At 40.9% G+C, this 16,684-nt stretch overlaps 1 protein-coding gene across 2 annotated transcripts in view; it reads left to right on the top strand.

The window, feature by feature from the left end:
• Positions 1 to 14,261, top strand: part of RGS18 (regulator of G protein signaling 18) — a 64,574-nt gene extending 50,313 nt beyond the window's left edge. For both annotated transcript variants that reach the window (XM_075616860.1, XM_075616861.1), the window contains exons 4-5: positions 7,029 to 7,195; positions 8,564 to 14,261. In XM_075616860.1, coding sequence (XP_075472975.1) covers positions 7,029 to 7,195; positions 8,564 to 8,827 — 431 coding nt within the window. In that variant the 3' untranslated portion in view covers positions 8,828 to 14,261. The remainder of the gene's footprint in view (positions 1 to 7,028; positions 7,196 to 8,563) is intronic.
• Positions 14,262 to 16,684: the final 2,423 nt, after the last annotated feature.

Genomic DNA, 16,684 nt, shown 5'->3' with positions numbered 1-16,684 from the left:
ACAACTAAACAATTGTTGGTACCACGGACATTCCGTAATGTAGTATTACACCTCGCACATAGTCACCCATTGGGGGGACACCTAGGGGTGGAAAAGACAAAAAAAAAGGTTCTCCGAAGCTTCTATTGGCCTGGGGTTCTGGCAGAAATTACAAATGATTGCTCCTCATGCCCAGAATGTCAGATCACCGCCCCGTTCAAAGCGTACCGTAGCCCATTGGTACCCCTTCCCATAATAGAGGTGCCATTTGACCGGATTGCTATGGATCTAGTAGGACCCCTAATAAAGTCCGCTAGGGGACATCAGCATAAATTGGTAATATTAGATTATGCCACCCGATATCCGGAGGCAGTTCCCCTACGTAGCACCTCTGCTAAAAACATAGCAAAATAGTTAATAGTTCTGTTTTCCCGGGTGGAATTCCTAAAGAGATCTTATCTGACCAAGGAACACCATTTATGTCCCAAGTAACAAAAGAGTTATGTAAACTCCTAAAAATCAAGCATCTCAGAACCTCAGTCTATCATCCACAAACAGATGGTTTAGTGGAACGGTTCAATAAAACCTTAAAGAGCATGTTACGCCGGGCGGTCGATAAGGATGGGAAAAACTGGGATTGTTTGTTACCATACCTGTTATTTGCCATTAGGGAAGTTCCCCAATCATCCACAGGCTTCTCCCCGTTTGAACTATTGTATGGCCGACACCCAAGGGGCTTACTGGATATAGCCAAAGAGACTTGGGAACATGAGGTTACCCCTTATAGAAGTGTAATAGAGCATGTTGCCCAGATGCAGGACCGCATAGCTGCAGTCATACCTATAGTGAGGGAACACATGGAAAAAGCTCAAGAAGCACAGAGGAATACGTATAATAAGGGTGCTAGGGTCAGAATTTTTTTTCCAGGCGATAGGGTGCTAGTTCTGGTTCCCACCGTAGAGAGTAAAGTCCTTGCTAAGTGGCATGGGCCATATGAGGTCTTGGAAAGAGTGGGAGAAGTAAATTATAAGGTGAGACAGCCAGGTAGGAGGAAACCTGAGCAAATTTACCATATAAACCTACTTAAGCCCTGGAAAGATAGAGAGGTCTTGTTAACCCTAGTACCCCCAGGTCAGTCAGAGAATCGAGAAACTGACCCAGAGGTTAGCATAGCTGAAAACCTGTCCGTTCATCAGAAATGAGAGGTTCAGAATTTAGTGAGAAGAAACAAAGAAGTCTTCTCTACACAGCCAGGTAGAACTAGCGTAATTGAACATGACCTAGTCTCTGAACCGGGGTCCGAGTTAACCTTAAACCGTACCGAATCCCAGAGGCCAAAAGAGAGGCTATAAGTTTAGAGGTTAAAAAAATGCTAAAACTAGGCGCAATTGAGGAATCCCAAAGTGGGTGGAACAGCCCTATAGTCTTAGTCCCAAAGCCAGATGGTACAACATGGTTTTGTAACTCAACATGGCTAAAACAGAACTCCTCATACTTCCTCCCAAACCTGGCCCTACTACCTCCTTCCACATTACTGTTGGAACTACAATCATTCACCCAGTAGCCCAAGCACGCTGCCTAGGGGTCACACTCGACTCCTCTCTCACATTTACCCCTCACATTCAAAACATTTCTAAAACTTGTCGCTTTTCCCTCCGCAATATAACTAAGATACGCCCTTTCCTTTGTTGTTCGACTGCTAAAACTCTGACTGAGGCCCTCATTCTCTCCCGTCTTGATTACTGTAACCTCCTGCTGTCTGGCCTTCCTGCCTCTCACCTGTCTCCCCTACAATCTATCCTAAATGCTGCTGCCAGAATCACTCTACTCTTTCCTAGATCTGTCTCAGCATCTCCCCTCCTGAAATCCCTCTCCTGGCTTCCGATCAAATCCCGCATCTCACACTCCATTCTTCTCCTCACTTTTAAAGCTTTACATTCTTCTGCCCCTCCTTACATCTCATCCCTAATTTCTCGCTATGCACCATCCAGACTCTTGCGTTCTTCTCAAGGATGTCTTCTTTCTACCCCCTTTGTATCTAAAGCCCTCTCCCGCCTTAAACCGTTTTCACTGACTGCCCCACACCTCTGGAATGCCCTTCCCCTCAGTACCCGACTAGCACCCTCTCTATCCACCTTTAAGACCCACCTTAAGACACACTTGCTTAAAGAAGCATATGAATAGCACTGTGGATATTCTGAACACAGGATACATAAAGATTGGCCCCCTGCAGACGCACTTACCAGAACTCCCTCCTACTGTCTCTGTACGTTCTACCTACCTACCAATTAGACTGTAAGCTCCTCGGGGCAGAGACTCCTCTTCCGAAATGTTACTTTTATGTCTAAAGCACTTATTCCCATGATCTGTTATTTATATTATCTGTTATTTATTTGATTACCACATGTATTACTACTGTGAAGCGCTATGTACACTAATGGCGCTATATAAATAAAGACATACAATACAATACAATACAATACTACCGGAAACTAAACGCGGTGTCAAAATTTGATACTTATCCTATGCCCAGGGTAGATGAACTTGTAGAGAGACTGGGCAAAGCCCGATATCTCACAACCCTAGACCTAACAAAAGGGTACTGGCAGGTTCCCCTCACAGAAAGGGCAAAAGAGAAGACAGCCTTCTCAACCCCAGACGGCCTCTTTCAGTATAAGGTGCTGCCTTTTGGCTTACATGGAGCTCCCGCCACATTCCAAAGAATGATGGATAAAATTTTAAAACCACATGCTCGGTATGCTGCCGCCTACCTGGATAATGTGGTAATCCATAGTGAAGATTGGCAATCCCACCTTCCAAAGGTCTAAGCTGTGCTCGACGCAGTTCGGTCTGCTGGACAAACTGCTAACCCCGCTAAATGCACTATTGTCTGGAGGAGGCCAAGTATCTGGGGTATTCTATTGGCAGAGGTTTACTCAAACCCCAAACACTCAAAGTAGAGGTGATACAAAATTGGCAAAGGCCAGTTACAAAAAAACAAGTAAGGACCTTTTTGGGGTTAATTGGGTACTATAGAAGGTTTATTCCCAATTTTGCAACTAAGGCAACCCCACTAACCGACCTCACAAAATCAAGAGGACCGCTTATGGTAAAGTGGTCCCCTGAAACCGAACAGGCCTTTAGAAGCCTGAAAGAAGCTCTCTGTGCCCAACCAGTGTTGGTCACACCTGACTTCTCCAAAGAGTTCGTAGTCCAAACCGACGCATCTGAGGTAGGGCTGGGGGCGGTACTCTCCCAGGAGTCTCAAGGTGAGGAGCACCCATCCTTTATTTAAGTAGGAAACTAAATCCCCAGGAGAAAAATTACTCCATAGTCGAGAAAGAGTGTCTCGCAATAAAGTGGGCTGTAGAGACGCTCAAATACTACCTGTTGGGGAGAAAATTCCGGTTGGTCACAGATCATGCACCCCTTACCTGGATGTGTCAAAACAGAGAAAAGAATGCTAGAGTGACCAGGTGGTTCCTAAGCCTACAACCCTTTAAATTTTCTGTGGAACACAGGTCAGGGCACAAACATGGCAATGCTGACGGGTTGTCAAGGATACACTCCGTAATATCCATGGTCGCTCATCCCTCGAGGTCTGAGCTGGGGGGGAGGATATGTGACAGAAACCAGGGGATGGTAATAAATTCCATATATAGGGCTCCCAGGATACTGAACAGTTTCTATCCTGTTTGGCCTGGGAGTGCAGCCTTATAATACATGCACTCCATCCCACAGTTTGGCAAGCGCTGGAACTGAGGGATGAGAGATCCAGACCAGAGTTTGTCTGCTGCTTGATTTCTGTCACCTGTCATGCTAATTAGAAATCAGGTATGTAAGACTGATTTCCTGTTTCCTCTCCCCTCTCCCCAAGAGCCTGGAGACAGGAAGGCTGCTGGAAGCAGAGAGGGGAAAAGCCTCTCCCCAAACAGGTTAAATGTTTATGTTCCTTTTTGTCTAAAACTGAAAAGTACCTTGCTTTGTTGTTGGAAGTTGAAAAGCCACTTCCACCCTGAGTTAGGGAAAATCTAAGTTAAGTTATCGCTCAGGTGAGCAGCTTTTTGTTTTGATGTGTTTCTGTTGTATGCACTGTGGCAGTCTCAGTGCCTGGGACTGAATAAACCAGGCATAGCCTGTTTAAAGGAACAGTACGTGATGCCTCATCATTTAACCTACCCTAAAAGACCGTGTTCTAACAGTCCCGGACAAACGGCGGAGCCCCGGAGTAAGCTGTTTGTCACAATATATATATATATATATATATATATATATATATATATATATATATATATATATATATATATATATATATATATAAAATGAATGAGGCCTTCATCCAGCAGTGGTGGATCGACAAGGGCTGAAGATGATGAGATGATATTTATCAAATAAATGAGTTCTTCAGGATTAGGTGATACCTTTTTTATTTGGACTAACAATTTATGTCATAGGACAAGCTTTCTAGAGTTTTCCTCTCTTGAACAAGACCTGAGGAAGAGAGGAAAACTCTCGAAAGCTTGTCCTATGACATAAATTGTTAGTCCAAATAAAAAAGGTATCACATAATACTGAAGAACTCATTTATTCTGCATTTTCGCAACTGGACTAACACGGCTATTGCTATATAAATACAACTGCCCTTTATCTATTTTACCAGTATACACAACTCAATCAGTTCCAGTTTTTTCTTCTTATCAGTTAGTTATATTTACATTTTTATTAGGTTAGCCAAGATACCATGGACCACAAACTGTCCTGTCTCTACTCTCTCAACGGTATATACTCTATAAACAGTTGTTATATAATATACTGTTTAATATAATTATATGATTACTATTACCATTATTTTTTGTTAGACAGTAAACAATAGACAAATACTTACATATGAAGCAAAAACCATGGCAGATTACATGACGTTATGATTTTTTACATCAATATACGATTTTCACCACAATCAAAACCCAAAATTAAAACATGAAAAAAGTCACAATCAAACCCAAAACCAAAACATAAAGTCAAGTTCACATCTCTATTGTTTACTATGTTTTAAATATTTGATTAAAGTTTCTGGGTAGGATATTGTAGCATTATTTCAGCATGTGCCTGACCATTTCAATGGAAACATAAAACAAGAAAAATGAAGTCAATAGGTGTCATGGAAGCTGATATAGACTATGGGGCCTATTCATTCAAATCTAATATTGTCAGTGCAAAATCCCCTGAAAACAGTATGCACTTTCATTAAACTATGATAACGGACAGAAACTGAGGTTAGGTGAAAGTAGGTAGGTGAAAATAGAACTTGTGACTGAAAATGAGAGAGACACAGAGACGTATATAAGTCAAGGGGCCCTCTCCTAAATTGGTATCTCTCTTATTACACTCACTCTTCTCCAGCAAAAACCCTATGTTGTCTACATGAGGGGGATGCAAGATTTATGGGCGTGATTTTTCAGTCAGTCAATCTCCTAACTTGCAGTTTAATGAATAGCCAATGAATATAATTGTGTGAATTTGGAACATTTGCATACAACATTTCCATACTTTAGGGAATTGCATAGCCAGAATCAAATTGCATTAAAACAACGATTTGCATGGTTTGGCTATGCAATAAACGCTTAATGAATGAAGCGAGATGCAAATCTGTGCAAAAACACAATTTGTTTTCACCCAGAAATGCACTAATTGGAGTTTATTGTACAGTATACTGCAGGTCCCTAGGCATATGCGCATTACGTGACTCCTCATGTAGCTCTTTGTAATTTATAGTATAATAATAGTAAGTGGGACAGAGTTGGAGTAAGGTACAGATATTGCTTGTGATGTTGCCCAAAAAGATAACACAATTTACAGTGTATTTTTTATAACTAAGAAGAGGTGCTAATACATGATTACATGATTCAGTGACAGGGTTGCCACCAGTCTGGGTTTGACCCGTGTCTACAGGTTTGGGATACTTATCCCCCAGGCTATGGGTTTTAAGGTAGAATCTCCGGGCGAAGGACGGCAGACAAGTTGTACCTTCGGGCAAGAAAAAACTTGAAGCAGGAAAGCTGGGGAGGAGCACGCCCCAGCGGTCCAACCCAGAAGTCTTCACTCACTACTCGGGTGGTATTTTCCCCTGCATGCTCCAGTCAAAATGGCTCTGTGGCGTCACATGGCATTGTGTTGCTATGACAATGGAACATCACTGCGCAATGCAGTATTATGTTGCCATGACAACGGGACCCCATGCAGTGCTGCATTGCACAGATGCAGCCACCAGTATTAGAACACTTGTACCTAGGAAATTCTGGGAGATTCTGGGGCAGTCTCACAGTAAATGCCTTAACGTTGCCTCAACATTTCTGTGAGATTCTTAATGGCCCATCGGATTAACATAGCAGGGGACCCCCGCTGTGTTAATCCGATGGGCCGTTAAGAATCTCACAGAAATGTTGAGGCAATGTTGAGGCAATGTTGAGGCATTTACTGTGAGACTGCCCCAGAATCTCCCAGAATTTCCAAGGCAAGAGTTCTAATACTCGTGGCTGCATCTGTAATAACAACGTAGTGTCTCATTGCACCGTGACGTCCTGCTGTCATAGCAACGTAACGTCATTTGACGTTGCGGCGCCATATTGACGGGAGCATGCAGAAGGAGATGCAGCAGCCGGTGAAGGTAAGACAGTTAAATATATTTTTAAATATGTGAAGTTTTTATCAGAAGGTGGCAACCCTTTTCAGTGACCAAACATCTTTATAAATTAATTTTGAGTTGCAATTTAAAGTGACTGAGACCATACAATGACAATGCAGGGGTTGTTGGAGATAAAGACAAACCCTGTGCCACTTGACCACTCGCATAATTACTAGATACTTTCGAAAAATAACATTTATTTTTATTTCATATCAATAAAGTAAGTATGTACATAGCTTTATCTGACAATAAATGTAATGAAAAAATATTTACTAAAGGTTTACTCTTACATGTTTTGTGACTACACAACCTACATTGGCTGACTTTTGGGTGAAAAAAAACAAAAACATTATTTTTATTTGCACAGATGGTTTGAATGCTTTTAAAAAGTTCCTAGAAATAGAATTCAGTGATGAAAACATTGAGTTTTGGTTGGCGTGTGAGGACTACAAGGGGTGTGAGACAACTCAACAACTTGAGAAGAAATCAAAGATGCTCTATGAAAAATACATACAGAAGGAATCTGCAAGAGAGGTATGAATATATGCAGCATTTTCAGTAATTCTTTTGACTTTCAAAAGAGATGTCATTACTGAATTGACATCATAGATTAAAAATAAAAGATAAATATTTAATGTTTGAATATTATAGTATTTTTGTACAATATAGAATTCCTGTTGGAATGCTTGGCACATACAGTACAGTAGTAATCACCAATGAATCAATAGTTCCACTAGTAGAATGAGTTATAAATAACTAATGTGTACATGGTATTGATATTTTATCTTAATCTTTCCCTTCTTCAATATAATATGTGAACATAACATGGTAGCTTGGATTTAATTGGCAGAGATCCATTCTGATTGTGAAATTGATTCTAAAGAGCAAGTGTTGCTAAAGTCCGTAAGCACAGAGTACACTAATATGGTTAGATCTCTCAGTAGGGCAGTGTGCAAAAAATAAAAGGTGAAGGACAATTCTTATTTTTGCAAGATAAGTACAGGCCTTAAACGTTAACTTAATTTTTAAAACAAATTGTCTGTGCAAATTGTAACTGGGCGACTTTACACTATCCTCACCACTAAATAAGTTACTTGCATTCATTCAGGCAATTAAATTAACGGTTTAGTGAAGTAATGTATTTAATCTGTAGGATCTAGTGTAAACCCTACAATAACAATAGAATATAAGCACATGACAGAAAGTTCAAAGATTTTCTCATTTGAAATCCACACTTCATTTATCACATGCAGTATAAAATAAAAAATGCCTGGCCCTCCTTGATACAGTATGCACAGCTCCAGATGTTAATTAAGATTGAAGTTTAAGGTATGAAACACATTTCAAATATCTGTTGCATACATATTAACGTAATACAGTCTGACTACACAGAATAAATAACGCCTTAGTAGAAACACTCACTCTGGACTTTTCTTGTACAGTATGTGCTTATATTGACATAATGAAACAATAATTGAGTCATAATTCCCGAAGGAAAGAGCATTACATAACCTTAATGGTTGGCGTAGAGGAGCTGCATGTCCAATGGCCCAAGGGCCTGCATCTTCCCCCACCTTCCCAGATCTACTAATGGCATGCCTTCTACCACTTCTCCAGAAGCACACACTGCCTGCATCCCACATTGCCCTCTAAGGATGGCCATCAATACAGCTCCCGCCCGCCCGTCAGTCACAGAGCAGTGATTTCATTAATGCCTGGAATTTCCATCCATTTAGCCCATAATCAGGCATATTTCGCACTGTACTCTTATTAGTATTCCATATTTTTTCTGCTTAGCATACTGTATATAGTATAATCTAAGGATCTGCACTGTTCTTCTCACATGATAATTTCTCATGCAAAATATGATTTAGGGCTTATAGCATTTTTCTCCTTTTCTAGGTCAACCTTGATTTTGCCACCAAGGAAATCACAAGAAAGAATATCCATCATCCCACACTCTTAAGCTTTGACCAGGCCCAGTACACAATCTATAATCTTATGGAAAAGGACAGTTACCCAAGGTTCCTTAAATCTGACATCTACTCAGATTTCCTAAAAGGGAAGCAATTTCATGCTTCTTTTCCCGCTTTACGCAGAAGGTCTCGATCATTTACAACAAGTGACTTTCAAAATGTAAATTCTGACTATGGGATATGGCTATAACTGCATCTCAGCTATTTTATCATTTAAGTATGAACATACATACATGAATATGGCTGGATAATATAAATGTACAGTATTAAACAACACTAGCTTGGTAGGGGATAGGTGTTAAAAGAGAGCTGGTCAAGTTATTTTAACTCCCTCACATCTAACATCTGTCATATACTATAGTTATACAAGTTATACATTTCTATACTAACTGTGGTCACTACCAGAGTAGCAGGAGACGCAGAAATCTAAGCTAATTAAGGTTTTTTTAAAACTATTATTTTTATTCATAATAGTGTTGGCATGTAAATGGCAAAATATAATTTTCTGAAATATTGGTATCTTTGATGACTACACATCTGTGTGAATTTAAATGCATTTGATATTCACCTTTCACCGATTTATATGAGAATGTCACTAATTGCACAACTTTTTATCAAAATTGAGTGAAAATAGCAGTACGTGGTAGTATATAAAGGGCAATGTGACCTTGCACATTGACTTTTAATGCTTGCCAATTGTTTTATTTTGGAAAGCTGTAATATTTTGTAAAAGCAATGGCACATTTCTGTTGATTTATGAACTCCGGTGAATAGTTTGCTCATTTATAAACAGATAACCATATTATTTTCAGCTCCGGAAATAATAATAAATAAATAAAGCCCAGGTTCCTGAAATACTTACCGGCAAACGTACCAGCCTTAGAAAGCCACAACAAATGACTTTGCACCTTCATATTGCCTTTTGAAACCATTTTCTTTCAAAGGAAAACTGGGCAGAACCCCCGCTTCAGCTTAGTAATGAAACAGTAGAAGGATGATGGTGCTAATTGGGCAATGAATAATATATAAACTTGAGAGAGGAAGTAACCCAACTAGTAGCACCCTATCACCTAAGTGGATGATTGATGTAATCATTAAAATAAGTTTAAATGGACCAAACGATAAAATGTAGGACTTAAAAAGAAAAAAAAAAGGGGAGGGGGGTTAACCAGAAAAGTAAGGTATGTCTTGAAGATTGTCATATTACTGTAGCTAAGCGATGGGCTAATATTGCAGAATAACAGCTACTGCAGTTTAATAAATAACATTTAACGTATGTAACGTTTTTCCCCCAACCCGGTGGGAGATTTGACCATTACTGGTCGTGTGGTGCATGATACCTGCTGGTAACAGGAGGGCTGAGTCGTCCGCCGGTGGTAGTGGAGACACAGGACTAGGCCTCTGGGGATCAGACCCTACATATCGCTTTTGCAGTGCAAAGCCTCCATCTGCCGTAGTCTCCAGGAACTGAAGGTGATCTGCCACTGTAGACAATTACCTCTCCCCCAGTAAGGTCATGCACCAGGCAGGAGGTATAACAAAAGGAACGGTTTATTGTCTCTTCTGTACAGCACAGTAACAAGCAGGCTTCTGCCCGATGCAGTAACTCTCAGCTACTACTGACTGATGGTCCCTGGTCCATCACTCCAGGCCAAGGGCACCCCCAGCCTCTTCCCTGCCTCCCTAAGAGGCAGAGGTATGGTCCACACCCCTGGAGAAAAGAGGACTGGAGAAGGCCCAAATAATCAGCCTCTCCAATGTGTGACCTGCCTTCCTCAAGTAGGAAAAGGCACTGCAAAATGTGGGCGGTACCTGCCCTTAAGTACAGCCAGGATGAGGGCATCAGGTCTGACTCATGATTGGTGGTCATGCCCAGGCCTTACTCAAGTGCAGCACCAAGGAGAGGGAAAACCCCATATCAACCACTGGCAAGGCCTGCTTGTACCAGGGTTTACTGCCTGGAGGGAAGCAGACTAGTAGCCACAGATGGCATGGCTACACATCATTCACAAAATGGAAAATCTAGGATTACTATTAAAGTGTGATATACACAATGTGCAAACAGACAGAACTCACATTTACAGATATAGCAAAATGTATTGTACCTACAACGTAGAATATTGCGTTATAATGCTGAATTTCTCTGATTTTCCATAGGATTCAATGGCCCTGATAATGCAAAATATCACATAATATCCCACCATAATGCGCCAGCGGGTTCAATCACCCCTGCCACATTTGTACATATATGTTGCATTACTTATTAATTTTGATAAATGATGCTACTTTATGCTGTATTGCATCAAAGTCACAGAATTTACAATACACAATACCAACAGCATTACTAATGCAATACTGTATAGCGTAGGTGTGCTGGGTTGTAATATCACAAAGTGGTATTTAGAATACAATATGTTGCAGATTTTATATTAAAAAAAGTAACACTTGCACATTATATCTCAATATAACCCTCCATATCAATTCTAACAAATATAAAGTATTTATACTGTATAGTAAATAAAGTAGATAAATTTAGTATTTAACAAAATGCTGAGACAGAGTGTTTGCTGTTGGTAGACTCAAGTGAAGTGCGGGCAACTCATTTTGAATGGATGCATTTAACATCCCTCAGCACACATATTCAGATACAGTATAGTGCTATTTACATTCGGCGTGGGCTCAATTTGAAGCGGATGTCTTGCAGCCTAATGCGGCAGCCTCACGGCTCACCTCTCTCACGAACCAGCGGAAAGTGAATTTCCCTTAACGAAGTGGAGGTCCCTGCTTCTGAATGGGATTCCCGCAGTGTTAATCTTACTTGGCAGCCACCAGTCTGTAAGAGCTGCGCAGAGAGAAACTGTCTCTCTGTGTCTCCCCTCGTAGCTCTTATAGCAAATCTCACTATTTTCATTATTCTTTTTAGTACATAGTATCAAAGCAGAGGTCTCCAAAGATGAAGCACCTTTAATTCAGGTCCTGGGACCCACTGCTTCCCGAGGTAGAGGCCTCTGTATGGGGTGCCGGTATGTCCTGCAAGTTCAAATCTCCCGCGTCATGGCCCACGTGACTGTGACATTTAAACAGCCCCAAGATACCGACACCCTATAAAGAGGCCTGTACCTCAGGACGCAGGGGGTCCCTGGACCAAAATGAACTGTGGTTCAGCTCTGGGGATCTCCTGCTTCACTACTGTGTACTAAAAATAATAAAATAAAAGCAAAGCTTCGTTACCATAATGGCTAACCGCTATGGTAATGAAGGGGTTAAACATTACGCCACCGTCCCTGGGAGGTCTAACAACCCTTCCGTGGGGCAACTACCCCATTTATCCACCCCTCTATCTCCTTTATCCACCCTCACCCACCCCCCACCACTACTAAACACAGTAATGGGCAATAGACCTATTTGCCTAATCTGACTAATATCGCTTTGACCCACTGAGAAGCATAAAAAATACACATTACAACTTACATTAAATCCATTGATTGTCATTGTGGTTACCTATAGCCTCAACGATGGCACAGATAGCCACATTGGTAATCAATGGGCACCTTAAAGTCAATAAATGTATTTTCATTGAAGGCTCACCCTCCTCATCCAACTGTAGCACCAATCTCCTCACTTGACCCAAGAAGAAATGATCATCTACTTGACCCGAAGCAATGATCCTCTACTTGACCCGAAGCAATGATCCTCTACTTGACCCGAAGCAATGATCCTCTGCTTGACCAGAAACAATTTTCCTCAGCTTGCACTAAAATTAAACAAACAAAAAAACCCATAAAGAACAATCCATGCCCAATTGACAAAACCCCCCCAAAAACAAAAACAACTATCTGAAAAAAATGAATCCTGATCTTATTTTACTCTTTCTGGCAGGTGTTGACATGTTTGCCACTTCCTGTCAAATGAGATGTAGCAGGCCTTATATAAGGCCTGTGAATTAACATTTGACAGACACATGGTACATCCAGCATTCAGATCAATGGATGTACTGTGTGGTCAGCCATCAAGTTTAGTTGAGAATGTCCTCTCAACCACACTTGATTGAATAACATGGTACATCCACCAATCCGATTGATGATCCCATGACACAAGAAATGTAAACTACCTGCACCCCATATGGGTCTGTACCTCAGGAATCAGGGGGTCTCTGGACATGAATTAAAGTTGTGTAAGCTTCGGAGACCCTCTGCTTTAATACTGCATACTAAAAATAATAAAAAGAAGAAGACTGCAGCTCTTAGACTAGTTGCAGCCCAGTAGATTTAACTCTGTGGGAGTCCCATTCAGAAGCAGGGACCCTGCTGGGTTAATCCCTTCAGGGCCACAAGCATTACTGGCCTTGTTGGTGCGGCGTAGCTGCGACTGCGCCACAGTCGGACACTATTTGTCAGCACTTTTCCTTGCGCCCTCCACAAAAAACTAAATAGAGCCAGATCTGTATGAAGATATCAAACATCACTGGTTGGAAAGTTGCTTTCAGGACAGAAGTCAAATAATATGTGTACAATAAAGAACATCCATAATGGGTTAACTGGAAGCTATGGAATATATAAGGGGAGTTTCAGATACAGTACTTGATACTTATATGAGCAACTTTGATTGTTTTGGTTATATGCAGGCATTGTGCATTGTTTGTGTAGTAACAACTAAAATGTAATTAAATGTAATAAAAGATAAAGTAAAAATAACTTGGCTGATCTGTAGTCAAATGGTATTCGGATAATACTTATGTTACGATATTAATAAACAAGAGGAGAAAATGTATGATAGACAATCAGTATAAATGTTTTCATTTACTAGTATGAGAAATATCAAAAGTACTTCTCCAATAGTTGGGCAAAGCAAGGGTGCATGCAGAAATAATGACTTTATTTCTGACCCAGATGTTAGTAAACATGCAGAATCATGTGGTGTGTGGTTTTCTAAGAATATAAACTGTAAAATGAAGGAATATACAGTAAGTCCTCGTTTTACGACGCTTCGTTTTACGACGCTTCGTTTTACGACGAATGGCTTATCCGACGCGGTCCAATGCATCCATATGGACGGTTTTACGACGCCAAAATGGCTAATCCAACGCTCTTACGACGCTTTGCAAAGTTGCAACATTATGTCAATCAGAAGGCTGCAGTCAGGGAAATCATCCAGATCAGTCTGTGTGAAGGTTTAGTTGTGTATTTAGGCACTTAAACATGTCTAACAGTTTTATTATACAGTTCTGGATTCATTAAATAGACTCTTTACATCATAATTTATGTGTGCGCTGCATAATCTTATTGCTTGCGTAAAATATTTGGTGTATTTTAGTGTTAAAAATGCCTTCAGGAACGGAACCTTTCATTTAAACAGTGTTCCTATGGGAAAATGTGATTCGCTTTATGACACTTCGCTATCCGACGTCATTTTGAGTAACGCATTGTGTCGGATAACCAAGGACTGCCTGTATTTCTCTGGAACAAAAGACTATGATGTGAGTACACAAACGCATAAAACATAGGGCTTGACCCATCTACAGTACATACAATAACATACTCATAATGGTCAACATAATATAATGCAAGGCATGGAGTAGTTGTGTCGGGACAATATATAGTTGTCTTCCAACCAGCTTTGTTTAATCTCCCAAGAATAAACATTTATATGTTTACCATATTTTGCTGTTTTCAGTTAATTGATTTTACTAATTGAAGCAAATACAGAAATGAAGCAGAAGGAAAACATTAAGCTGTGTCATCAGCTTCCTCCCATAAACTTTAAAGTATCACCCAACACACATTAATTTTCCCTCAAAATAGTTGAAGAGGTACTTTCAGAGACGGCATCTGGTGCTGGAGAATAAGTAGCGGTGCTGCCATATCTAACATCAACTCCAAATCCAGACACATTTGCGCTGAAGGAGCAGGTAAGTGGTAATGTAATGGCATTGTGTTTGAAGTGGGTGAACCTGGTTTGAATCCTAGTGTAAGCTGTCATTGTGACATTTGGCAAGCCACTTCATCTCCCTGTGCTTTAGACACCAACATTATATTGTAAACTCTAGAGGCATGAGACTCCTTGTGCCGACAAAATTCTATGTACATTGCTGCATATACACCTATATGGAACATATATAGGAAACTGTTTTATTGATATTACTTAGACCTAACTAGAGTCGGAACAGACTTAAGATGGCAGACAGGCTGCTATTTGCACCATATATATATCTGTTTTATAACCTACATATTCTAAAGCCAAGCACACCCTAAATAAAATCTTTAAATTAGTTCAATGCGATCAGACTATGAATTTTCTTCTAGTAGTTTGTAATTGTATTTACATGGCAACTTCTGCTGCTTATTTCCACGTGTTCCACCTCCAGGTTTTACCTGAGTAATTCGATTCTATGCATGATTCCTTGTGTTAGCATTTTTTTTCCTCTGAAAAATGTCTCCCTCCTGCTACTTATTTTATACCTTTGATGTGTGCCACTGGTATAACTCTGATGCAAACCCTATAGTTTTAGTTGCTCTTCTTCTGCCCTGTGTCATGAACGGCACACCTATGAGCATGTGACTTGTGTATGTGACAAGGGTTAATACACACAGCAATCTTGTCATGGAACAGAAATACCAATTTCTGCCTTCTCTGTTTCAGCCCCCCCCCCCTGTATTGTATTGTATGTCTTTATTTATATAGCGCCATTAATGTACATAGCGCTTCACAGCAGTAATACACGTGGTAATCAAATAAATAACAGATAATATAAATAACAGATCATGGGAATAAGTGCTTTAGACATTTAGGAAGAGGAGTCCCTGCCCCAAGGAGCTTACAGTCTAATTGGTAGGTTGGGAGAACATACAGAGACAGTAGGAGGGAGTTCTGATAAGTGCGTCTGCAAGGGGCCAAACTTTATGTATCATGTGTTCAGAATATCCACAGTGCTATTCATATGCTTCTTTAAGCAAGTGTGTCTTAAGTTGGGCCCTTTCCTTGGCATTTCTGCCTGCTAACTGTATTTGGATGTTACTTTCCTTGCAGTTTCACTCCCAGTGCAGATGGAATTAATACATTACTAGTATCTTGCCTTTTTTCCGTCCAGTCTGTCACACCCCTGGTTGCCCTGGCAACATCTCCAGTCCTCCAATTTAATGGGCTTTCGCTTTCCCCCCGGTACCTGTTGACAGTTAGTTTGGCCTGATCCCTATCCCTGTGTCACAAGCAGTACCCGCTGTCTTTACTTCCTGACATTGGCAGAGTGAGTACATTTATGTTACACCCCTATGGCAAGGCCAATTCTTTTCACCTGCCCTTAACTACAAAGCATCCACAGAGATACACCTTTCCAAAACAAACATCTTATCCACAAGTGCCTGTTTTTATTGCTGCTTTCCTAAATAAAGTGAAGAAAATATACAGGACTTGTTGTGCTTTGGAAAGAGGGCTGAGTTGAAGCTAGCTTGGTTCATTCATACCCTAGACATGACCCTGGATCCAGAATAGTGAAAAGAAGACCGTGTGTCTTGGGGATACACACAGGAACTACTATTCACAACCCTTATGCTATACAGAATAGTCTCTGCACCCCAGACAGAACAGCAGGCTTTATACCAAAGAAGCACAGACTTTCAACAACAAAAGCCTTACAAACAGCAAGCAGTTTACACTGCACACAGCCTGCAGCAGTACAAGCAAGCAGCTTACACAACTTCTGTAGCAGTACAAGAAAGCAGCTTACACTGCACACAGTCTGCAACCAACACTCAAGGCTCCAGCACTGCAGTCAAACAGTGCACCATACACAGAACTTTGATTGCTCTTTTCTGTCTTTGAGTCCACCCTCTAAACAGCTTCACAGTGAGGGATTACCATCTCACCTAACCCTGCGCACGTTCCACGGCCAGCGCCACCGGACACCCGCCAGGACACGGGTCAGAGCCAACGGACATCTGTAAGTACAGCTACCCTACGCTTACCGCTGCAGGACACCTACCGGCACTATATGAGACAGTCACCCATCGCTGAAAGAGGTAACAGACCACACGCCACATGCATTGGCTAA

The sequence above is a fragment of the Ascaphus truei genome, chromosome 10 (assembly GCF_040206685.1).
Source record: "Ascaphus truei isolate aAscTru1 chromosome 10, aAscTru1.hap1, whole genome shotgun sequence".
In the NCBI taxonomy this organism is placed as follows: Eukaryota; Metazoa; Chordata; class Amphibia; order Anura; family Ascaphidae; genus Ascaphus; species Ascaphus truei.
Note: the sequence above shows the minus strand (reverse complement) of the source record. Positions and strands in the feature narration are given on the sequence as shown.